Raw genomic sequence first — 22994 nt, 5'->3', positions numbered from 1 at the left:
TGGGCTGGACCTGACGTTATGGCGCCGCCAGAGGCGTCACTGCATGCCATCGACTTCTAATTAGGCCGGGCACCACTATATCCCTCCCTCCAGCCAATCAGACAACAAGATGCCACCTGACGCACTTCACGCCCACGCCCAGCCAACTGGCCGATGTTGGCTCGAAGCTGTCTCGAAATGCTCATGATGTTCGCCAGGCACTTGTGTTGGATCCAAAAGTTGTTGTATTTTCGTCCGCTCGGCCACCACTGGGACCGGTAATTGTGGTTCTCGTACGTTGCTGTCGGCCGGGTGAGCGACATGAAGAGACCAACTGCAACAATGCAATCCTCCTCTTTCTATTCTTGGACGGAGGTGCTCTGTTCTAGAGAATTGCTTGAAGAATGCTGAAATATAAATTGCGCTCTGTTGCTGGTCAAATATCGTCTTGTCCATCGTATTCATCATTCCCAGACATCAACATCCTCAACAACAAAATATTATATCCTTTTCTTTTTCATCACTCGATTTTCTACATAAATCAGCGAACAATATATCAATACGCAAAAATGGCTCCCATGGCAAAGACATTCAAAGCTGTTGCAAACAAGGTTGTGAAGAACCGATCGATCAAGCTTGGTTTCGTGGAGTCAACCGACAAATGGAAGAGGATTCAGTTGAGCAGCAAGGTCCAGAACGAATTCAATAAGATCGTGGAGGACTACGCGAACAGTATCAAGCCCGACGCAGTCGGAGTTTATATGCAGTAAGTTCATCCTTGTTCCTCACGAGAATTTACTACCCTACAGAAATAGCTAAATTCACCACAATAGGGAGACTCCACACCAGAGCGAGAAGGATGCCCGAGATCACTTCACCGCCGTCCAGGTTGATAAGAACGGAAAGGTTCTCACCACCTCCCACTTTGCAGTCAAGAAGAAGTAGGAGGATTCTCAGGTTCAAAAGCTTTTCTGCAGGCAGAAAGCAGTGGCACGCGGGATCCCGCTGGCCCGGTAGAAGATTTGGAAGATGCTTTGGTATCACGCAATCAATTTGGTAGTTGTTAGTAGTGTTAGATATCTGCTCTAGGCTCATATCACTCAGTCAATCGTTAAAATTGTGCCCTGCCAATGTTGTTCAAGATCCGATACTTTCTCCACAAGATATGAAAAACCTGTGTATTACATCTCTAGATTGGCTTGGAATCGAGTGACGAGGTACAAAACCGCTAAATTGGCACTTTGTCTCTCCTCACTAACAAAAGACTAGTCTAAGACCAACGCCTCTTGGATACCCGTCAACTATTGTGTTGCAACTGATATCGGCGAGATATTAGCCTCAAATCAACTCGTGCTCCGCAATCTATGTCAAGCGTTTCAAGGTCAAGCATGAACATGAGCTACCTCGCCCCCCCCCCAGCTGCGCCGCAGAGCATAACCCCCCGGGTGGTGGGAAGGAGAGAGAGAGAGAGGTTGCGATCCCCGACTCTACCGTTCCAGCTACTACTCTGCTGATACTGCAGGATTCGATTGGTGGAATTAGGACATCTTTGGTATTTTTTTACCCGGTATAGCTAACATACAGGGAATCAACCAAACGGCCAGCCTTGTTACATGCAGACCTCTTGCGTTCTATGCTCGTAGCGGACCGTTGATGTTTTTCGGTTTTACTCCCTATGTCTACATTCTCATCCTCTCTCTGTCCGACAACTGAGCAACAGAGACGATACTCCGACACCATCAGTGCCCAAAACCTTGGCTCTTATTGTGTTCTGGCCCGTGGTCGAGGCCCGAAGCGCGCGTTGGGACGAACAGGCCATGAGAGAGCGGCCACGACAGATCCACACAGACCGAACAACAGAGCCAGGTACACATACGGGCCGAGACATGTATTCAATGTTGGACAACTCCAAGGCGACTAACCTCCAGTTCTTATATTTCCAGGAAGAGGATTACTTTCAAAAAGACGGTCATTCATCAATTTACCGCTACCTCCCAGTTGTGCTTCGTCAAACGCCCTATGACCCCGCCAGTACCTGACCAGCCGGTATATGCCAAAAAGAATTACACAACCAACCGCCCAACCGACGAACCATCCACCGACCCACCCCTGTTCCTCTCTTCCCCATCGCCTTCCTTGCAGCAGAGAGAGAGACAAAGGAGAAGGAAGAAAGAGAAAGCCAACCATCGCACCCATGCACGGAATAACGACAACTTAGTGACAAGAAAAAGCACAAAATGATGCGCTATGCCCTCCTCCTCACAACCACCGCCCAGTACAAAAGAGAAAACATGGGGGACCATTAGCCAGGTTATATCTTCCGTCGTCAAAAATCCCCATCAGCCCCTCTTGGACTCGGCCCTCTCCCTCAGCTTGTTCTTGCCCTTACTCAACAAACCCTTGCCCATCTTACCGGCGCTCTGCAGCAGCTCCTTGCCCTTAGCCCCGGCCTGCCCGGAGTGCATGACCAGGTTGCCCATGTTGAGGCTGGTGCTGGGCGTGCGGCCGACGCCCCCACCTCCTCCGTCCTCGCCGGCCCCTTCGACCCCGGGCGCCGGCGCGTTGAGCGGGATCCGCACCGCGCCGCCCTTGGTGCCCCACAGCTCCGCGTCGTCCCCGGACAGCGCGTAGTTGTACGACGGCATGGCGTTCTCGTGCGCCGGCTGCGCCGCCATCTCCGCCAGCCACGAGGCGAGGCCCGTCTCCAGCACCGCCAGGTGCTCGCGCGTCTCCTGCATCTTCTGCACCCGGTCGGGCGACGACGGCAGCTGCAGGACCTGCTTGAGCGACATCATGTTGTACGCCGGCTGGCTCTGGCGCTTGGTGTCGTCGACCCCGCCGCTCGGGCCCGCCTGCGTGGGCGACGGGCTGCGCGGCAGCGGCACGCCCTCGGGGGGCTCATGCGGTGGTGGCGATGTGGTGCGTTGTTGCTCTTCGTCTTCTGCGATCGGAATCGGCTCCATCGGGGATAGGGGGGACATTGGTGACTGGACCAGCATCTTTTCCTCGGACGGGTAGAGGTGTTTGTTCGCGCCCTCCTCAGGTGGCGGGGAGAAGGTGTCCTGGCCTGGAGACAGCGTGCTTACTGCTGATGCCACTTGGGGGGAAATGTCGCTGTCGAAGTTCACCGTCGGCAGGGATAGAAGAGGGGAGCCACGGCCATCGCTGCCAGGGCTCGTGGGGTCCTCGTGTCGCGCTGCAGTAACCGGGCTTGTCAAGCTCTCTGGAGACTCGGTGGTTGGCTGTTTCGTCGGCGAGGCTTGTGCAGAGCTGCCGCCGCCGGGAGTAGAGCCTGCCTCCCATGAGAATCGCTCTCGCCTCGGCGCTGACGTGACAGCCTCTGGCTCGGCAGCTGGGATGGCTGGCGGGGTAGCGTCCGTCGTCACAGGTTCGAAGGCTGCTTGCGCGGGAGGTCTAGGCGTGCCATCTGCAGCCTCGTCCTTAGCTGGTGAGGCAGACCCGACTTGGCGGAGACCACTTTGGTTCTGAGGGATCTCGACCTCGGGCGGCCTGTCCTCGCCTGACCAATAGTCACCGTAGACATCATTTAGGTATGCGCTCTCGCGGGCTGCGCTCTCGTCTCGAGGCGGTTCGATGTGCCCATCGGAGGGACGGACCGGGCTAAGGCTCCGCATAATCTCGTCGCGAAGGACATCGCTCTCCTTAAGTGGCGATGCGTTGTCTGCCGTGCTCACCGTGTCGACTCTGGTTATGGGATTGCTCGGTTGCGTCGGGGCTTCCTCCACGAACGAGTTTTTACGGGGCTGCAATGGGGCGATCGGGGTCATGTCTCGGCGGGCCTGGGCCCTGTCCTGGGTGTCTTGCTCCGGAAGGGAATCCTGCGTGGCGTCGTCTCGCGCTTGGGGCCGCTCTGCTGTAGCTTTGAGATAGTTGTGATTAGCGGGCGACGCGCGTCCGGACCTGTTGGAGTGTTGATCGTCGTGGGCGCTGAATGCACTTGCACTGCCTGGCGATGGTGTACGCAGAGGTGCTGGTTTGAGGTGGGCGTCTTCTGGGCTCTCACTGATGGAAGGTACATCGCCTGGGGCGGCGGCTATGCTGCTGCCAGCAGTGGCCATGTCTCCTGGTGTGGTGGCCGTCTCACTGACCCAGGCTCCAGGAAAGGAGGGGCGGGACGGCTTTGACTGGTTGCCAGATTGTCCGTCGTCTACTGTGCGTGGCACACTCGCGGTATCGTGTCCCGTACGCGTTGGCGACGTGTCGGTGGGGGGCTCTGACGACTTGGGTGAATCGCTCGTAAAGCCCATACCTCCAGAGAAGAAATCACCACCAAAACCACTCAACCTCGAAAGGAGGGGCAGCTTGGGGCTCGTAGAATAACGCTTCACTGGTTCGGCTGGGGTTTCCGTAGCGTTGGATGCCTGGGGGTGGTGCAGCGTCGGCGGCTGGGGATGGGAGGGGATCGAAGGCTCGGGCACATTTGCATTCCTAGATTCGGCCTGGGTCTGGTTCTGGTCCTGGTGCGACGCCTCTGGGTTCGGTGGAGCTGGAGCTGCTGGGTTGATCATCAGCCCATCAAATCCATACTCGCTCTTTCTCTCTGCGACCGTGTCCAGGGGTCGCAAGCTGCGGTTGGCCTCTCCTTCATCGTTCCTGCCGAAACTCGGGCGCCGTCGGGCATTTGTCGCGTCGCCGCCGTCTTCACTACTTCGACCCCCGATACTGTCCAGGCTTGGCCTCCCCGCCGACTCCATTGACCTACGTTCTTTCTCCTTCTCCTCCTCCATTCGCTTGTAGATGTCGGATGGCCGGATGAACTTCGGTGGTCCTGTCGCCGAGGCAGGCGATCTCGCCGCGTTCGCTGGGGACTCGGGTCTCGAGCTCGTCCGGGGCGGTCGCGCGTCGGCACTCGTCAGGTCGGGTCTGTCCTGGCTCGTCATGCTGCTCTTTCGGGGCGGGAACGGTGAGGCTGCAGCACCCATCGGCCCCGGCGGCCCCGCGACCTGGGGTGGTGGCTGCGTCGGCGTCTTGGTCGGCGTCTGGATGTGCAGAGCTGGCGGCCCGCTCGCGCTCCTGTTCCCAGCCGCCTGCTTCTCCAGGGCTATGCGCTCGCTCGGTCTCAGGCTGGGCGACGAGCCGGCGGATCCTGAGCCGGGCGTCGGTGGTCCGCTGTTGGATATCGCGCGCAGCCCGGCCGTCAACCTGCCGGGCCTCTGAGCCTGCGGGGGCTGGTTGAAATAATCTTGGCGCCCACCTGCGCTGCCCGTGTCGTGGGCATCGTCGTCGTTAAACTCGTCGTCGATTTCTCCCCAGTCGTCACCGTCGTAATTCTGCGTCTTGGCCTCGACCCATTTCCTCGTCTTCTGCCGGTTGACGTTGACCTTGTACTGGCTTGCCTGGCCGTAAGGCGTGTTTGGGGTTCTGCACGATGACGCGGAACATTAGACTTTGGCGCTTGGAAAAGACGCATGGAGGGAGCGAAACACCGGCCGGCTCGCATCTGCATCTACTGAACTTACGCTGGCGAACGGGTGTCCATCGTGGACAGCTTGGGATTCTTTTGCGCGAGGCGTACGTCGCTGCTGGCTGCTGGCGGGATTACCGGTCTCTCCGCAGGGTTTGGGCCGAGTCGCGGACGTGGTGTCACCAATGTGGCATTTCGTGGGCGCCCTTGCCTCCAATATCGCTGCCACCTGTAGTGGAGAAGTCGAGGGAGTTGCTCAGATCGATGGCGCTGGCCGTAACAGGCAGTGAGGCGAACAAGAAGAACAGGACGGCAGCGCAGTGGCGGGAGGGAAGTCGATCGCAAGAAGCAGACCACCAGTGACGAGGAGTGACGAGTCGTGGAGCCAAGTCGGGCGGGTAATATGTGAGCAGGGGGGATATAAATAAAGCCAAGCGGATGGGTTTTGTTTCCTCGCGGGATGGAAGCTCCACGAAACGGAACTTCGGGCTCAAGCCGGTTGGCTGTCTTCTTTTTGAGTTGACGAGGACGCCGGGCAGGGCAGAGGATGCAGAGCAGAGGACAGGAGGAGTTGTGAGTGCGGGATTGCTGCAGGTGGATACTGTATACGGGCCCAGCAGCGAGCAAGACGAGAAAAGGGCAAATCCTCCAAGGTCATTTAGGACTCGGGTCTGCTTGGAATTGGGCAATCTGGCTGATGAGCAGCGGCTGCATTGTCCCGTCCCACCCTCGTCCTCCTCGGTCCTCTGGTGCCGGCCAAGCCACAGCTCGCAGAGTTGCATGAACTCGTTCTTCTGACTGCCGGGAGGCCCCCCCTTTACCCTTTATCACCTTACCTTACACAGACGGTATGACGAACCCCACATTGGCGCACCCATCCGGGGCATTCAAGCAGTTCAAGACGACATCATGCTGGTGGCGATCAACGGCGATTCCAATATTATATCGCCCACCCCAGTTTAGCCTTAATGAAAACACACACTCAAGTACAAGCATCTGCAATAGCCAGGGCTTGCTGCCCAGAGCCGTCAAGGACGCCACGCCACCTGCAGCCCGACTGCCCGGGCCCCATCGTCTGCATAGAGATGGGATGACGTCCTATCCCTTAGCATGTCTCGAACTACCCACCTACCCCTGAAGGAAGGAAGAAAAGAGTTGACGTCCTCCCGGAAAAAGCACGTCCTTGAGCAAGGCTGGCCAGCTGTCCGGGCCCCAGGCACAAGGTCTAGTTCCCACCTGCCACGGACGCTCAGATAGCCCGCTAGCGACGGACGACGATCATTCAGGTCATCCAGTATCTACGCCTGTGCAGTGTCCAAATTTTTGATGGTGATGCGCTACCTACAATAGACTTCGGTGCCACAGCATCAGCCGAGGCTTGAGATAGACGAATGTGGTTTCCTCCCCCTTCAACGTCCCCCATATGCACATCGCTCGGCTTCCTCGCATGTCGCATGCGACTGTGGCTTGGCACAGGTGCAACCATTCATTATACGAGGTTTACATACGGGGGTTGCATGGCCCCCAACTTTTGACAGCCGATCGGACCGAACGTGGAGGACAGACACATTGCTGGCGTGCATACTGCCGGGGTTCCCACGTTCGTCGTACAGCACTGCCCAAGGGCCCAGGAAATGGTACGGCACGCCCGGCTTCTTGTAGCAGCTTGCTTGTTTCTGGAGTCCCGCCGGGCCGCCGGCCTCCGTCCGGTCAGTTGGGTGGTGTCTGTGTTTGGGATATATTCTGACAGATGTAATTCATCAGTGTCAATCATACCCAAACTGCAGCCGTCTGTGCATGTTGACCATGCTCTCGGGACAGCAAGCGATGTTTCAGATCCCGGGAGGTGTCACCTCGATATTGAGTATTCTTATATGTGTTTATATATCCTAAGTTTTTGTGGCCCCCTCCAACGCCAAACAGGCTCAATGAGCCAGAATCTTCCTAGTCTATGCTATAGGCCTCATCTAGATATTGTACAACCAGGCTCCGGATATATGCAAAATGAGCTGACACGAGAGGGGAGGGGGAGGTGGATAAGTAGGTAGGTAGATAGTTAGGCGCATTTGACCTTGACCAACCCAACGAGAAAGGAGCCAGGGGTTGAGAAGAAACTGAGTAGCGTGTTGACCCCGTCCGTGGCGAGGGCGGAGGTAATTCTCATGGAGCATCCATCATGCCTTCGTAGATCTTACATCGTCGCCCTGCTTTATTCTGGCCACGACCCTTCCTATCCTGGCTGTGGTAGGTGATGCACAGTATCTGTCTTGGTGTGATGTGATATGATGTGATGTGTGTGTGTCTTGCGCGGTGTGGTCATGACGGGGTCTCCAGGAACCGAAGGATGACCTCGTACATGCCGAACATGATGGCAGCACTCGGCACCGTCCGCATGAGGTGCGGTGTCAGCCCGCCATACAGGCCCACCAGGCCCTCCTCTATCCACACGCGCCTGAAGCACTGGACCAGGCCTGTGTATTTCGGCTGTCCGCCCGCCGTTGGTGCCTGTCGTAATCGTGTTCTCGCGACCTGTTCGCTGTGTCAGCACAGTCGTTGCTCACCCAACCCAGGGCGCTGAATAAAAAGGGTTTGGGACCGGAGATCACGAACCTCGTGCGGATAAGATATCACGGCCGCGAATAGCTTTGCGCCGCCGGCCGCGCCCGCCTTGCCCGTGTAGTCCACAAAGTGGTCCCACCAGTTCCACTCGCGCCCGCTGGCCACGAGCCTCTCCTCGCGGTGCCTCAGCGACTTCTTGAGCCGCTCGTACAGCACCCACTGCAGCGTCGACTCGGTGCGCCCAGGTAGCTGGCGCTCAGGCCCTTGAAGAACCCCCGCGGGCCCTCGGTGCGGAAGACCTGCCTTATGCAGTCCAGGCTGTTCTTGTACTGCCGCTTCGCCACGCCGCCCGTCTGCTCCGCGACGTTCTTGTCCAGCTGCAGCCGCGTCTTGATGAGCCAGATCGGGTTCGTCGCCGTACCCGTCGCCACGCCCGCGACGACGGCCGCACTCAGGTGCACCCACGACGCCTCCTGCCCGTGGTTGAGGTATTCCGAGATGAGCCGCTTGCCGTTGCCGTACACGTAGAAGTTGATCGACCTCGCCGGGATGACGCCGACGAGGTTCGGCCCCAGGCCCTTGAAGAGCGCGCGCCAGCCTTCTTGCTTCGGCACCGAGGAGAGGATCTGGAGCGTTTCTGTGAGGTGGTACATGCCCGCGCGCACCGGGTTCATGTTCGCGTGGGCTTGCCGCGCGGCGCGGAGCTGGGCTTGGTAGAAGTCTGACTGGAGGCGGGTCTTGAGGACGTCGAGGGGCGCGGTAAGGGCGGCGGCTGTCATTCCGCCCACGCTGTAGATCAGAAACCACGGTCAGTACGGACCCGGCTCCCGAAACGCTCAGAGTTCATTTGGCAGGCTCGAGGTGGGCTTGGGCCTTCTCTTACGCTCCGGCTACCATATGGTGCCATGATTTTGCAAACGGTAAAGCCTTTACAGGCTGGCTCGAACCGATCGGACGCGCCTCTGGTATCACCTCACCGGTTTCTCTCGACTGGATAAGCGGCGAGAGACGTTCTGGCGTCCGCTGCTCGCTTCGGCCATCGTGCCTGTCGGAGGCCATCGTGTAAGTCGCCGGCGTCGCGTTTTGCGCCATTGCCACTCAGGGCTGCTGAACCTGCGGAATCCCACCCACGAAAACGGAGTCTGTATTATCGCACCCTGAAGAACATGTCGTTCCGGGCTGGAGGCTGTTCCTTCGGGCGGTGGGTCGAGGTTGGAGGAGACAAAAAGAAGAATCGACTGATGGGGAGGAAACTGAACTCATCCATGACGAAAAATCGCCGATAAGATTGGCACGTCTCCCGCCCAAAATTTTGGGCAGGGGTCTGTCTGTCTTGGTGATTATCTAAGCCGTGATTGGAGATTTTGCAGTGAAAGCTAGCCAACCTCGGACAGTGAATAATCATCCCGCTTCATCCATCAATGCAAGCCTCGGAGGCCTCGAGAGCAGCCAATGTCAATGATCCTTAGGTTCTCTGTATATATTTACTACTTGCTTCCTAACAGTCGACGCCTCTGCTCGTTGAGGATGTCGATGTCATAAGCCAAAGCTACATAAGAGCAGCAGCTACCCTTCGATAGCTCTTCATTCCACTGACATCAAAGGGATTGAAGACAGCGAGCACTTATCATCCCTAGATAGATACTTCTTGAAGAAGTCTTCTTCTATCAGCGGCTAATATCACGACCAGAACGGCACACGGGACATCACCGCTGGAGAATCATGCAGTAGTCATCAATAAACTCCTCCCAATTTTATTGGTCTAGCAATGTTTTCGAGTCCATCATGTCCTCGGCCATCGTCGCGGCATTGCGCCGAAGTATCAATCTAATCCTGGGGGGAATGGTTTGAGACGGAGCGCACACGGTCGCGACATGCCCCATCGTCCATGTGTACGAGTGTATCCCCACCAGGCCACCACAAATTGTGGGTGAACAAACCGTCCAGAAACGCCAGACCCGCGGCGAGGGGGTCAAGGGAAAGAGCCGGAAAGTGAAAAAAAGAAGGCATTAAAAAGGGGCAAATACCGCCAACAACTCCGATCCATGAGTCTCATCAATCAAATCGGACAAGAGTCCTCCAGGTCCTCGGCCTCGGCCGAGATGAGGAAGGCTTGCCGAAAAAGAATTTGCTCCTTGAAAACCTGGCCGCTCTCATGACCACCAGGGGAGCAACATAGAGCGATGGGGAGAGGAGTGGTATAGATCAGCGATCCGATCTAGAACGAAATCAACAGGTCCCTCAAGGGTAACATGGATTTCCGGTCCAGCGATAACCGACAAGTGCATGGATGAGCTCTTCGAATTTCCGTCCACCTCTTGACAGGCACCTCAGGCAAGAGCGCGCGTGAGAATGTTGGTCAGGGCGCGGAACTCCAGCTCCGCCATCTGCGCCAGCGTCATGTTGTCGAAGGCCGGGCCGTGGGGGAGGTTCAGCTCCTTGAAGAAGAAGCCCCAGTACAGGTTCGTCTGCGTTCCCTCGTTGTGGATCTGAGACTGGATGTTGGGCTGCTGAAGGCCGACCGTGCGGTTGGTCTCCTCGCGAATGAGGGCGATGTAGTACTGTGGAGGACGAGGTCAGCAAAGTTGCTCCTTGACTTCGTGGTAGAGGAAGAAAGGCAATTCACGTACCTCGAGAACATCCAGTGGAGTACCAGGCTTGGGGCACAGGGTGTAGGCGTGCACCCACATGTTGGCAAAGCGGGGCATGTTGAACTCGCGGAGGCGGTCCTCGGGGATGTCAACCTGGTAAGCAATGTTGTCCCTCATGGTGACGGTGAAGCCGTGGCAGAGCATCGCGGAAGTCCAGAGGCGCTTGAGCAGCTGCGACGTCAGGTGCTCCTCGTCCTTCTTTTCCTTGATGGCATGCTGGAGCAGGCGGATGAGCTGGATGCAGGCGCTGTACACCGAGTGGCGCTGCTTGATCGTGATACAATCGGTCTTGTACCAAGGGAGCTTTCGAAGGGTGCTGATCATGCACTCGAAAGGGCGCTGGGGGCAATCGCGAGAGAAGGGGGACTGCGAGAAGACACGATTAGCCGACTGGTCAAGAGAAGGGTATGCGATGGGGATTTAACTTACTCGCTGGGGAACCTCAACGTGCTTCACCAGCATCGCCTGTGAACAAAGATGTCAGCATTTTCAGAATACTGGCCCGGACGATCGCAGTCTTACCATCTCCTCGTCAGAGACGAATCCCTTGAAGCAGTTCCACGGCTCCGACGGGTGGTCCTCGAGGACGACCGGCACGGCCCCCTCCCAGCGGACGCCCTTGGCAAGAGGGAAGAGGTCCTTCATGAGGGCCGCCTGGCTGGAAAGCTCCACCTCGATGGGGCGGTCGCCGAGGCGGCTGAGGCGGCCGTTGGCCACGGTCTTCTGGTGCTTCTCGACCGCGTTGACGGCAGCCTGCATGCTCATAAACTCGACGTACGCATCATTCGTCTTGCTAGTAACGCGCTCCATAATGATGTGCACGGGTTCCTGGTTGTCGTTCAGGACCTTGGAGTTGCGGCCAAGGAAGGCGAGGACCTCTGCACGCTTGGTACCAAAGGGGATCTATTGAGTTCTGTCAGCGAGCTGTTGCCAAATTTCATATTGGAAGGGAAAAGACGTCTCAGACTCACGTTCTTGAGCTTCACAACACCACAGTGAGTGGTAGGCTGCGCGTTGCGAGCGCTCTCAAGGAACGGGAAGTTCGAAGCATCCAGAGCAGCCTCTGGACGGGGGCGGCCAGTCGGTCCGGCCGTCAGCTCGTTCAGCTGCTTGGATCGCATGTTGCGGATCTGCACCGGCACGGCGCTCTCGTGGAGGACCATGGCGGACTGTGGCTCGATCGGCTGGATGACGCTGGACAGAGCAGGTCCGTTGAACGGGTCCATCACAGAGTTGTTGGAGGACGAGTGTCCTGGCGACGCCGTCGCCCCACGAGGCGAAAAGGGACCTCCGGCAGAGGAGGGCGAAATCACACTGTTATATACCTGCTGGTGAACAGGCACGGGAGTGTGCAAATCGAATCGAGGAGGAGGCTCGGTCGAGACGTTAGCGCGGGCATCATAGCTGCGCGGGTCGGTCCGTCCTCGATAAGAGGGAGACACCATGTGCTGAGCTCGCGTCGTGGTTGCTCCAGGGCTGCTGTACACGCTGGCAGGCGGTGCGGGAGTCGATTGGCCGTAAGGGCTACCCGCCACAGATCGCACCGGAGTGGTAGCCGCCTGCTGTTGTTGCTGCATGACAACATTGTTCTGCGGCTGGAATGGAAGGGACTGATTCGAGTACTGGGCAGAACGAGCAGCGCCTTGCGGGAATGTGTGCTTCGGACTGGGCTGTGCCTGCGGGTACTGGCTTCCGAGATCCAGGTGCGCCTGCAAAGTGGACATGGACATCTGCTCAAAGGAGTTGCCATTGCTTCCGTCGGCGACAGGAGCCATAGCCCTCGCGCCATTGGGCATACAATTCATGGCCGAGGGGGAAACAGCATTAAAACCCCGGACGCCACTGCCGTGCTGCTGAGAGACGTTATCATACTCGGTGCCAAAGTTGGTGCCGTTCAATCCGTTCATGTTGTTGACATGTTGAGCGGCGTTGCCGTTGGACATGCCGAAAGCTATCTCGTTGGTGTTGACGTGCTGCTGAGGCGCGTTGCCATCTCTAGCAACTAAGGCCTGGCTCATGTTGTTGACATCGTACTGAACACCGTTGCCATTGGGAACAGCAAAAGCCATTCCATTGGTGCTGATGTATTGTTGCTGCTGTTGCTGCTGTCGCTGGTAGTCGGGGTTGTAACCGTTGGGGCTCATGTAAGTCACTCCAATGGTACCGTTGACATTACTTCGGACGGGCTGAAGGGCCATTCCGTTGGCCATGGCCATACCGTTGTTCTTGGGGAAAGGGACCTGAGACTGAGACTGGACACCGCCGATCTGGGCTGGGAAGGTGGTGTATTGGTGAGGTGTGCCGTTGGAAGTTTGGCTGGCAACATTACCAGCGTAGGGAGCGAAAGTGTTCGGTCCAGGAGAGTTGATGGGATTGACACCTTCAAATGATTCACCTCGCTGAGGCTGGAACGCGTTCAATCCGATGGCGGCGTTGTCCTGAGCCTGGGAGTCACCCAGCGAAGTCTGCTGGGTGTGCATGGCTGGAGCCTGAAGCGCAGCAGCCGGTCGGAATTCTGCGGTAGACGGATCCAGCTTGGGAGTACTGCTGTGGGTGGAGCCTGCGAGCTTCTTCAAGGCCAGGTTGAACTTGGCTCTCTGGACTGCGGATTGAAGACCGCTGGGCTCACTGATCTGAGAAGCGTGCCTGATCGAAGACGAGTGGTCCGATGAGGCAGACGGGGAGTTGTTGGCGCTCTTGCTCTTGGATCGAAGCGCAGCGAAGGGGTCGCTGGGGTCAAAGGTGGCAAGCGGGGCACCGCCGTTGGTTGAGTCGATCGACTCGATCGAGGACTCTTTGAGGGGAGGAAGCTGCTGGAACTGGACGCGGCGACTATGGTTGAAGAAGGGATCAGTGTCGTCGAGAGTCTTCACCATGGCGACTTGGGTCGAGGTGGTGATCGGGGATGGGGCCATTGCAGGTCAGTACTGGAGCTGATCGAGCTTAGTACATTGCAAGCGTGAGCACCAACAAGTCAATGGGAAAGTTTCGGGTGAAGTAAGTGTCAAGAAAATATGCCGATGTGTGATAGGGAGAGTACAGATGATGAAGATGTGGGGGTCGGCGGAAGCTGAGATACGGCCACTGTTCTGCAGCTACTTTGCGTCACTTCCCTTCGAAGTTCCCACCTTCGTCCTGACGGTCGGACTGGCAGACTTGACAAATGGATCAAAGTGTAGGTTCCGGTGATCCAGTGACACCGGCGCTGTCTTCAGGATCCAGCGTTGGAGAGGTGTCGGCCTCGATAAGGAAAGTATTTGTGGTGGGGGGAAACGCTGCCAACGGGACGACAACGGCAGGATAGTGGGCCATGAAGGGGGTAGGGAAGCAGCAGCACAAAACAGACGATGAAGAGGGAACAGGAAACTGCGAGCACTTACTGGATCAAAGGCAACAGTGAGTTCCTCGAGCACATGTGATGCTGCTGTTGGCGGTATCGTGGGTACAGCTGCCCTTGCCGAATTTCCAGAACTAAAGCAGGTTGCTTCGAAAAGAAAAATGGTCAGCAATAAGCAGAGTTTAGGTCAGCGCATGAAGAAATTAAAAGGCAGGCTCACCTAAAGCTTGTGATGTGGACCAAGACGCGTCAGTACCTGTCAGGAGGTGCTGAGCTAGGATGAGACTGGGTACAAGCTCAGACGGCAGCAGGAGACAAGCAGTAGCAGAACGAAATCAGGTTGATCAAGGACAAGTGTAAGGAGGGAAGGGAGGAAGGTAGATGGATTACAGGGCGAAGGAAGATCAACAAGGAATGATAATGGGTTTGGGTGTAATGGGCTCCGTCGGATCTGTATGCAGTGGAGGCAGAGTGGCTATTAACAGGGACTGTGACTTGAAAAAGCTAGAAAGGAAAACACACAGTCCAATGACTGTCGAATCACACTCCAGTATCCCAAGTCCGATATGTTCTCAAAGTGCACAAATTGCGCCAGGTCAACAATGATACTCAAGCTGACGATGTTTCAGGGCGCCCACAGTTTGGCTGCACATTTCTATTTGTTCGATCATATATAACCAGAATGCGCTTCTCTCTTAATCAGAACAAGGACGCGACTTCTGAGAGGCACATAGTGCAATATCAATAGTTGCTTGGTGGGCATGATAACAGGGGGCTGAGAACATTTCTGCAAACATAGCTCCTCAATGTTCTTGATCCTCACATTGATGGACTGAGAGCGTAAGTCCATTATATGGAAAGACCTCTGTGGAGTGACGCGAAGAGCGATGCTGGTGAATCGTCAACCAGCATGGAAGACTCGTTCATGATGCAGCATGGCGAACTCACATGATCTGATGAGGCCCTAAAACTTGCCCTTGGCTTGACCAGAAACAAGACCTGCATCGATACCCGTGCCAGTTCCCTGGCAGGACATCGTGGAAGACACAGCATATTTAAACAGCATAATTATTCACTCAGGTCTGGAAAGATCATTTCGTCTGGTAATTGATCACAAACGGCTATTTGATGTTTTGTTGGTCCAGGTCGCTCCTTTAATTTGATCCGTTTCATCATCTCTCAGTTGCCAGCATGAGTAGGACCGCGATATGTGCTGTCCCTCAGCCAAGGTGCTGCCAATGTATGCTCATTCAGCAGTGCCCTTCAAAACCTCTCTCAGTTGCGCCATGGTAGCCGAGCTGCATATCACAGCTTGGAGTTTCCAGGGTTGCAGTGGAAGGGAAGAGCCATGCTTGTTGAATCACTCCGTTTCTGAGCGTCGTCTGCCACAAGCCATCCATCATGGCATCCATACGGCTTCCGACAAACATGAGGCACATCGAGCCTTAGTCAAACGGTGTCAAGAATGACTCGGCAACAAATCGTGCTCTTGCGTTCAACTGCACCCAGTTAGTCGATACGGAGTAAGGGGGTAGGGTAATGTGTTGCTCACGAATAGCTTCATCTCGGAGATTTCCTTGTCAACCTCCTCCATGAACTGGATTATGAAGTCCACAAGCTTATGCTTCAACATTTCCTCCGTGTGGAAGTTCGTAATCAGAAAAGAGATGTCATATCCCTACTCAGACGGTCAGTCTCCACCTTGGTCAGGGGTGTCCCGCAGCCCACGAAAGGGCGGCGCCCAGCAGCTGCCAGGTCCGCAGCGCAGACATTGCGAACACGCACCTTGATAGGTTTCCGCCTCAGGATGAAGAACGACTCGGCGCGCTGTTCCAAGAACCGGGTGAACTTGTGTACCAGGATGTGCTCGATCTCGTCAGCCTGCTTGATCTTGAGGCTGATGCGCACGCTGTTGATGCTGGGCTCGATCAGGACGCGCTCGTTCTCGTTGCGCGCAATCGTCAAGGGTGTCAGAAGGACCTCGGGTGACGTCCGAGCCTCGACTTCGGGGACATTGTGTCGCTCGGCGGTCTGGGATGCGAAGTTGGACAGGCAGAGGGCGGCTGTCAGGCTGCTGCGGACAGCCTGAAGGTACGGCCTAAGGGATTGAGACTGGGAGGGGTGTCAGCTGTGCATTGGGAGTAGGGGGATCTGAGGGCCTGTGCGTACCATCTTGAAGGCACAGAAACTCTGCCAGGTCTGTTCAAGATGCCGAGCTGGCGTGGTGAAGGTCGAGGTGGTTGTCCAGAGGAGCTGTCCCCGAATGGAGCGACGTCAACCAGCCCGCGTGTGGGGCGTCAGGAGCGGCGGGACCTGCCAGCGGAATCAGGGGAAGGCATGAAGGTACGTACCCTATTTGCTTGAGCTCCGGTGTTGGCCCCCCCCCTCCCCTCCCCCCTGTCACGCCTTCCCTTGCACAGTTACAGGCTAGGCTATCTGTAGTACCCCGCCATGTCCATTGATGACACAAGCCCCCAGCTGCCTGCCCGCCTCCCGCAGTTTTGCCTCCCTGCTGCCCACGTTGACAAACACTACCTAGTTCTCCCATAAAGTCTATACGATTGCCACTTTTCCTCTGAACTTCCCATTTACGCAGTGACTCTGCGAATGCACATCGTAGCTCACCAGACTCAATACGAGCAACTGACAAGATGGCGGTGAATGGTGAGCTGAGACCCCCAGTTTCCCTCCTACCTCCGAAGCACCCAAGCTGCAAATACGCTGGTCGCATCCCTACCACGATCGACTCGACCGACGATTGCTGACATTTCTTCTTGCAGTCATTATCAAACACCAGGGCACCAAATACGATGTCGAGGTGGACCCCTCCGCCACGGGCGCGGAATTCAAGGAAATAGTCTACAGCCTGACAGCCGTCGAGCCCGAACGACAGAAGATCCTCATCAAGGGCGGTCAGCTGAAGGATGATGCGGACATGGGCAAGCTGGGCCTGAAACCCGGCCAGCAGATCATGATGATGGGCACTCCTAGCTCCGGCGGCGCAGAACTCGCTCGGCCCAAGGAGAAGATCAAGTTCATGGAGGACATGACCGACGCCGAGAAAGCCCAACAGGTGGGCGCGATCCCGAGCGGTCTCACCAACCTCGGCAACACCTGCTACCTCAACTCAACCCTGCAAACCCTCCGCGCGATACCTGAGCTCCAAGAGTCTCTCGTCAAGTACGAATACAAGAGCCAACCCGGTTCCAGTGCCCTCGGTGTCCTGCCCCAGTTTGACATCACGACGCAGCTGAAGAACCTTTCCAAGGCCATGGGTGAGACGCAGGAGGCATTTGCGCCCTTCGCTTTCATTCAGGCCCTGCGTCAGGGTTTCCCCCAATTCGCCGAGAGGTCTCGCACGGGCCAGGGCTATGCGCAGCAGGATGCCGAGGAAGCCTGGACCAACATCCTTTCTCAGGTCCGGAACAGCCTGCAAATCAAGGGCAAGAACGATTCTGCCCCCGTTTCGTGGGTCGACCGCTACATGTCTTTGCAGCTCGAGTCGAAGCTCGAGTGCGACGAAGCCGAGGCCCGGGAGCGAGGCGAGCAACCTGTCGAGGCGACTGACACGTTCCTGAAGCTCAACTGCCACATCGATGCTGAGACAAACCACCTGCGGGACGGAATCTTGGCTGGCTTGAAAGAGAAGATCGAGAAGAGGTCGGAGGTCCTCGGAAGGGACGTATCCTATACCAGGTCGTCCAAGATCTCAAGATTGCCCTTGTACCTGACCGTCCAATTTGTCCGCTTCTTCTGGAGAAGAGACACACAAAAGAAGGCCAAGATTCTCCGCAAGGTCACCTTTCCCAAGGACCTTGACATCATGGAATTCTGCACGGACTCCTTGAAGGAGAAGCTGATCCCGGTCAGAGACAGGCTTCGAGAGGTTCAAAAGGACGAGGAGGACATCACGCGCGCGCGCAAGAGGAGAAAGGCAAACCCTGCATCTGCGGACGCACCAGTGGAGCCAGCCGAGATTGGCAAGAAGGACAAGAAGGAAGGCAAGAAGCCTGCTACAGATTCTGACGGGGACACGTCGATGGAGACGTACAAGACGGACGCTGAGTGGGAGGAGGAGAAGGCGTCAGCGCTCCGTGAGGCGAAGAAGGAGCTCCTCTCTCTGGTCAACCAGGACCTGGCGAAGGACGAGGGCGCGAATCAGTCTGGCCTTTACGAACTACGGGCCTTAATCACTCACCAAGGGTCCAGCGCGGACAGCGGCCACTACACGGCATATGTCAAGAAGCCGGGCCCGAAAGACCCCAAGACAGGCAAGGTCGGCGAGGAGGACGGCAACTGGTACTGGTTCAACGACGACAGGGTTTCCGAGGTGCCTGGGGACAAGATCGAGACGCTTTCTGGAGGCGGAGAGACGCACTCAGCCCTCATCCTGCTGTACAAGGCCGTCCCGTTGCCTTCTGCGGAGGAGAGCTCGTAGAGCAATCGCGGAGCGGACGAGACTAGCAGCGTGCTCGGTGTGTTCTTTGACCGGGACGCCGACCAATCGATGGTGACTCGTCTACATCCTCTCAGTCTACCTAGTCCACTCCCTGACCAAAGGCCCGTCGCAAGCACGGCAGAGGACGTATTCGCCACCCGCTGGTAGTCACAAAAGCAAGTCGTTCGACATCGGTCTGAGTGATGTTTGGTGCGAAGAACTCGCCGCATGTGGGAGCACGGTGCGATTTGGTTATGGCGAGATGACCGACAGAGCACTCACCAGAGCGCGGATCTTTGTGTATGGTCGAGAACGTCGTCGCAAATCTAGGTTAGGAGCAGAAGCGCCGTGGGTCTAGCCAAAGAGCCAGCGTTGCTGCGCTTGCCGCCACCATACAAACTGGAGTCTGGAGACTTGAAAAACATTGGCAGCGATAGAGCTAGAGTGGATGCATTTGAAAGATTAATACAAAAGTCGTTCCTCGCAAGATATCGTTTCCTATGATTTTCTTTTTACGCAGTGGCGGAGTTAAAATTGGCCGAGGCAGGTGTAATGCCGGCCTCGTCAGTCATTCTTCTATCACCATCATTTTTGACGGGACGGGAGGTGGCAGCCTCCAGGCCGCGACAAGCGAGCCTTGCCCGTCTCTTTCGGCAACATGCCAGACGGCAACGGGCGACGAGTGACGTGCCAGCCAAGCGCGACCAAGACGTAAGACGATGTGCGGGCTGAGCTGAGTCGCCCGCTGGGCTGCTGTGCCAGGAAGCTTGGAAGTGTGGTCGGGTTGCGTGGAAGTTGAGGCTGTGCAGGTTGTCGGCGTCGGTGACGGAGCAGCAACGGCGGCGTCGGCGGTAACAGCAGAAGCAGCAAGCAGCAGCAGCAAGCGGCAACGAGAGGCAAACAGGGGTTCCTCGGGACACAACAACCATGGGGGAAGGCTATAATAGCAACAAGACACCCAAGCCAATCCATCCGGTCTCATCCCGTCTTGCTGCTCGTCAGAAGGTGTCTACTGTTGATTAATCCCCGCACCTCTTGTCTCTGAGTGCCTGGTCTCCCCTGGCAAACCTGTTGACCGAACTCAGGGCACACAAACACAAGCCCCTCCGCCCGATCCCGTTCCTGCAGCTGTCAAAACACTGGCCTCAAACCGCCGGCCGCCCGTTGAAACTACTGCCGTCTTGCTCGCAAGTCAGGAGTCCCTTCGGCCGACAACCAGTGCAGGTCTCAGTGGGCCGACTGGCCTAGCCTAATCTGCTTTGGTAGCTGATAGGCGAGTGGGGAGAGAGGCAAAAGAGAGACAGACCACGAGACAGCGAGCAGCTGCCAGCACACGCAACACAGCACAGCGCAGCGCAGCACAGCCAGAACAGGCGTGGGTCGCTGCCAGGTGGTAGGTAAGTGGGTTCATCCCCCAGAGGCTAGAGCTCGAGAGGACCCTTGGTCAACCGACAAACCGAATCAGATCCCATGCACCCCAGTGTTACTACCTGCCTGCCTGGACTGTATTATCGTGCGCAACAACCATCCCCCCTTTTAATCATTACGACTGCACCGCAACTGCGCCGCTTCGCTTCGCGTTTGCCTCGTTCCTCCGTCTCGATCCTTTTCTGTTTTCTTCTTTGTTGAGATACCCCTCGTCCTCCCTCCTTCCTTTGAACGAGAACGCCCTCCCCGCCACCAGTTAGCTGCCTTCTTCCGCCACACCCCGAACGAGTCAACATCCCATCCCGAGGGGCGTCCACAGCTGCTTCACTCGGAGCCTTGGCATACCCCGACTCAAACAACCGCCTTATCGCGACGTCTGCCCTCTGGGCCCCCCACCCCTTTTTCACGACGTCATACTCCCTCTCCGCTGTGATCCGGTCGCACGGCGCCCCCGCCCAAGATGAAGTCCATGAAGGGCCTGAGCAATAAGATGCTCGGCAGCATCAAGAAGAGGACCGACTCTTCCGCCGATACTGCGAGCGCAGGCAGCGATTCCGCCGTCGACCTGCAGGGCGACTCGCCCGAGGCCGTCGGCGCCAGGAGCGTGGTACGACAGCCACACCCAACGCCCCCCGGGCTGCTCAAATACCGATTCTTGGGAAATGAGTGCTGACGCTGTCGTCACAGAAAGCTTTCTGCGAGTCGGGTGGCCCGAACAACACGGTATGTTACATATGATCGGGGCGGACACCTGTGGAATCCAGGCTGGGCATCTTGGGTAGCCGCGCAAGTGTCGCACGGCATGGCTGATGGATCTCTGCGGCACCTGCCCGGGACGTGAGGGCCTTGTTGAGCGATGCGCGCGGCGGCGTGATTGTTCACTGTGGGGGTCGGGAGGACAGGCGCATCACTTCCGCATCGCCCCCTGCCGCCCGCTCGTGTGCCGTCATCGTCTCTCCAGCTGCTGTGCCCCCCTCACACACTACTTGTGGCGCAGAAGTGCTGATCGGATGGAACACAGGGCGACGAGGTCACCTTCCTGCCCTCGATAGTCGAATCCGCCGAGTCCTCACCAACAGCAGCCGCCGAGTGCGCGCGGACGATACGCAAATACCTTAAGAAGGACTACTGGTCGAAACCCTCCTACCAGTACAATGCGCTCATGCTCACGAGGATTCTCGCCGACAACCCCGGGCCGACATTCACTCGGAACCTGGACGGCAAGTTCCTGGAAGTGGTCAAGGACCTTCTCCGGAACGGGCGCGACCTCTCTGTGCGCCAAATGCTCATGGAGACGCTGGATTCATTCGAGCACCAGAAGGGCTGGGACGAGGGCCTCGGCCCGATCATCGAGCTGTGGAAGAAGGAGAAGGACAAGGCCTACAAGGCTTACGGAGTGCGTCCTGGTATTCCTGAAGCTGTGTCGGTGGCGAGTCGCTAATGTTTTCCAGGGACATCCGCCGCAACCGCCACGTCCACAGAACTTCGCGGCGCCCCCTACAGACCCGCACTCGCAGAACTATTTCGCGAGGAGCCACAGCAATAAGCGTCTTCCTAGCCCCGTTGAGTTGGCAAACCGTCTAGAGGAGGCACGGACGTCAGCAAAGCTGTTGTCGCAGCTGGTAGCCAACACCCCGTCAACCGAGGTCCTGGATAATGACCTGGTCAAGGAGTTCGCCGACAGGTGTCTCAGCGCGTCCAGGAGCATACAGGGCTACATGACCGCGGAGAACCCTGGCCCAGACAACGAGACCATGGAGAGCCTGATCGATGTGAACGAGGAGCTGCAACAGGCGCTCAACAACGAGAAGCGCGCGAGGCTGAGCGCCAGGAAAGAACTCGGCGTCGACGCCCGTTCCGAGAACGTCAGCCCCGCGCCAGAAGTAAATGGCTCCAACCGACCCCCCATGCCCGAGCCATCGGGGTCATACTCTGTCCAAGGAGGAGCATTTCCTAGCGGCGGAGCCTACACGGGCGACTCAGCGCCGCCGCTGCCAAGGAAGCCACTCAACAACGGCAAGGGTAAGGGGAGACAAGAGCCCGACCCAGCAGACTACGTGCCACCGCCGCCGGGGCCGCCGCCAGGGCACCCCTCGGCAGCCGGGCCGTCCCGCTCCGCAAACGCAACGCCGGCGGACGAGGGCCAGGACCCCTTCCGCGACCCGGAGCCCGCGGGGCCGAGAGGAGGCAGGGCGCCCCAGCTGGAAGAGCCGCGGCTGGCCGACGAGCCCTTCCATCCGGGCTTCGGCGAGCCCACGCGCAGCTACATTGGCCGCCAGGACAGCGCGGCCAACAAGATCACCATGCACGGCGCCGGGTACGGTGGTTACGGGTCGTCGGACCAGGACGGGGACAAGGAGGTCGTCAGCGGCGGCGCCGGGTACGGCGCCGGGTACGGCGGCGGCTACGGCGACTCCTCGTCGTCCGCGTCGAGGCCGCGCAACTTGTCGGACCTCAGCGACGATATCTACAACCCGCCGCCTTCCTCCTCGGACGCGTACGGCGGGTCCTCGTCGGGGAAGAGGCCGGTGTACCGATACTGAGCGTACATATATGTTGGATGGGAGGGAGGCGTGGTTCCGTGGGGATGCCTAACCTATCACCTAAAATACCCAGCTTACTTACCTATCTATCTATCTACACCTAACTGGTGGAAACAAACAGCATTCTTGTTTATGAATTTTCTTGTGGGACGGAGAAGATGGGGTCAGCGCTGAGAGCCGTGTGAGGTTGCGATATCATGGAGGATGGGTGGTGGAGAAGCATCAGGGTCAACGACGGACGAACGAACAAACAAACAGCAGTTGTTATCATCAGGCATAAGAGAAATACCAGCCAGAGAGTGTGAAAGGGCATACGTACGTGCTGGTTCGTGGTCTTGTGAAACCTGTCTGTCCGTCCGTCCTTCCTCCCGGGCCCGGTTCCAGCCCCAAGTCGCCTCACCTCGTCTTGGTTGCCTGATACTGCTGCCATCCCTGGGCAGAAACCTGCCAGCGGGCACAGCAGGCGCCGCAGGTATTGCCTTCCATGATATGACTGCTTCCCGGGGAGCGAGGCCGAAGGGGGGGGGGAGGGCTCCCAGCCGGCAAGCACCGCATATCGCCACGGATGACACTCCCTCCCCCCAGATTGCCTTGCCCTCCTCGCCGACTGGGCAGCACCCCGTCCGTCCGCCCG

At 57.5% G+C, this 22994-nt stretch overlaps 7 protein-coding genes across 7 annotated transcripts; 3 read left to right on the top strand and 4 right to left on the bottom strand.

Annotated features, from left to right (window-relative positions):
* Positions 1-548: 548 nt before the first annotated feature.
* Positions 549-924, top strand: INS49_003519 (uncharacterized protein; the record flags this gene model as incomplete). The annotated part of the gene is made up of 2 exons (XM_043164313.1): positions 549-745; positions 813-924. The coding sequence occupies 2 exons, from the start codon at positions 549-551 to the stop codon at positions 922-924; spliced, it is 309 nt and encodes a 102-aa protein (XP_043019078.1).
* Positions 925-2318: 1394 nt separating this feature from the next.
* Positions 2319-5479, bottom strand: INS49_003518 (uncharacterized protein; the record flags this gene model as incomplete). Its single annotated transcript, XM_043164312.1, has 2 exons — positions 2319-5361; positions 5460-5479. 2 exons carry the CDS (start codon positions 5477-5479, stop codon positions 2319-2321), a joined length of 3063 nt encoding a protein of 1020 aa, XP_043019077.1.
* A 2241-nt stretch (positions 5480-7720) lies between these two features.
* Positions 7721-8860, bottom strand: INS49_003517 (uncharacterized protein; the record flags this gene model as incomplete). Its single annotated transcript, XM_043164311.1, has 4 exons — positions 7721-7933; positions 8015-8194; positions 8263-8752; positions 8847-8860. The coding sequence occupies 4 exons, from the start codon at positions 8858-8860 to the stop codon at positions 7721-7723; spliced, it is 897 nt and encodes a 298-aa protein (XP_043019076.1).
* Positions 8861-10293: 1433 nt separating this feature from the next.
* Positions 10294-13490, bottom strand: INS49_003516 (uncharacterized protein; the record flags this gene model as incomplete). Its single annotated transcript, XM_043164310.1, has 5 exons — positions 10294-10524; positions 10594-10980; positions 11044-11079; positions 11137-11517; positions 11586-13490. The coding sequence occupies 5 exons, from the start codon at positions 13488-13490 to the stop codon at positions 10294-10296; spliced, it is 2940 nt and encodes a 979-aa protein (XP_043019075.1).
* A 1906-nt stretch (positions 13491-15396) lies between these two features.
* Positions 15397-16123, bottom strand: INS49_003515 (uncharacterized protein; the record flags this gene model as incomplete). Its single annotated transcript, XM_043164309.1, has 4 exons — positions 15397-15450; positions 15504-15629; positions 15737-16063; positions 16121-16123. The coding sequence occupies 4 exons, from the start codon at positions 16121-16123 to the stop codon at positions 15397-15399; spliced, it is 510 nt and encodes a 169-aa protein (XP_043019074.1).
* A 479-nt stretch (positions 16124-16602) lies between these two features.
* INS49_003514 (uncharacterized protein) lies at positions 16603-18389 on the top strand (the record flags this gene model as incomplete). Its single annotated transcript, XM_043164308.1, has 2 exons — positions 16603-16615; positions 16732-18389. 2 exons carry the CDS (start codon positions 16603-16605, stop codon positions 18387-18389), a joined length of 1671 nt encoding a protein of 556 aa, XP_043019073.1.
* A 1888-nt stretch (positions 18390-20277) lies between these two features.
* Positions 20278-22360, top strand: INS49_003513 (uncharacterized protein; the record flags this gene model as incomplete). The annotated part of the gene is made up of 4 exons (XM_043164307.1): positions 20278-20424; positions 20505-20540; positions 20839-21213; positions 21269-22360. The coding sequence occupies 4 exons, from the start codon at positions 20278-20280 to the stop codon at positions 22358-22360; spliced, it is 1650 nt and encodes a 549-aa protein (XP_043019072.1).
* Between the last annotated feature and the right edge of the window lie 634 nt (positions 22361-22994).

Source organism: Diaporthe citri, assembly GCF_014595645.1.
Source record: "Diaporthe citri strain NFHF-8-4 chromosome Unknown scaffold_10, whole genome shotgun sequence".
Classification (NCBI taxonomy): domain Eukaryota; kingdom Fungi; phylum Ascomycota; class Sordariomycetes; order Diaporthales; family Diaporthaceae; genus Diaporthe; species Diaporthe citri.
This window is presented reverse-complemented; position numbering and strand designations above follow the sequence as displayed.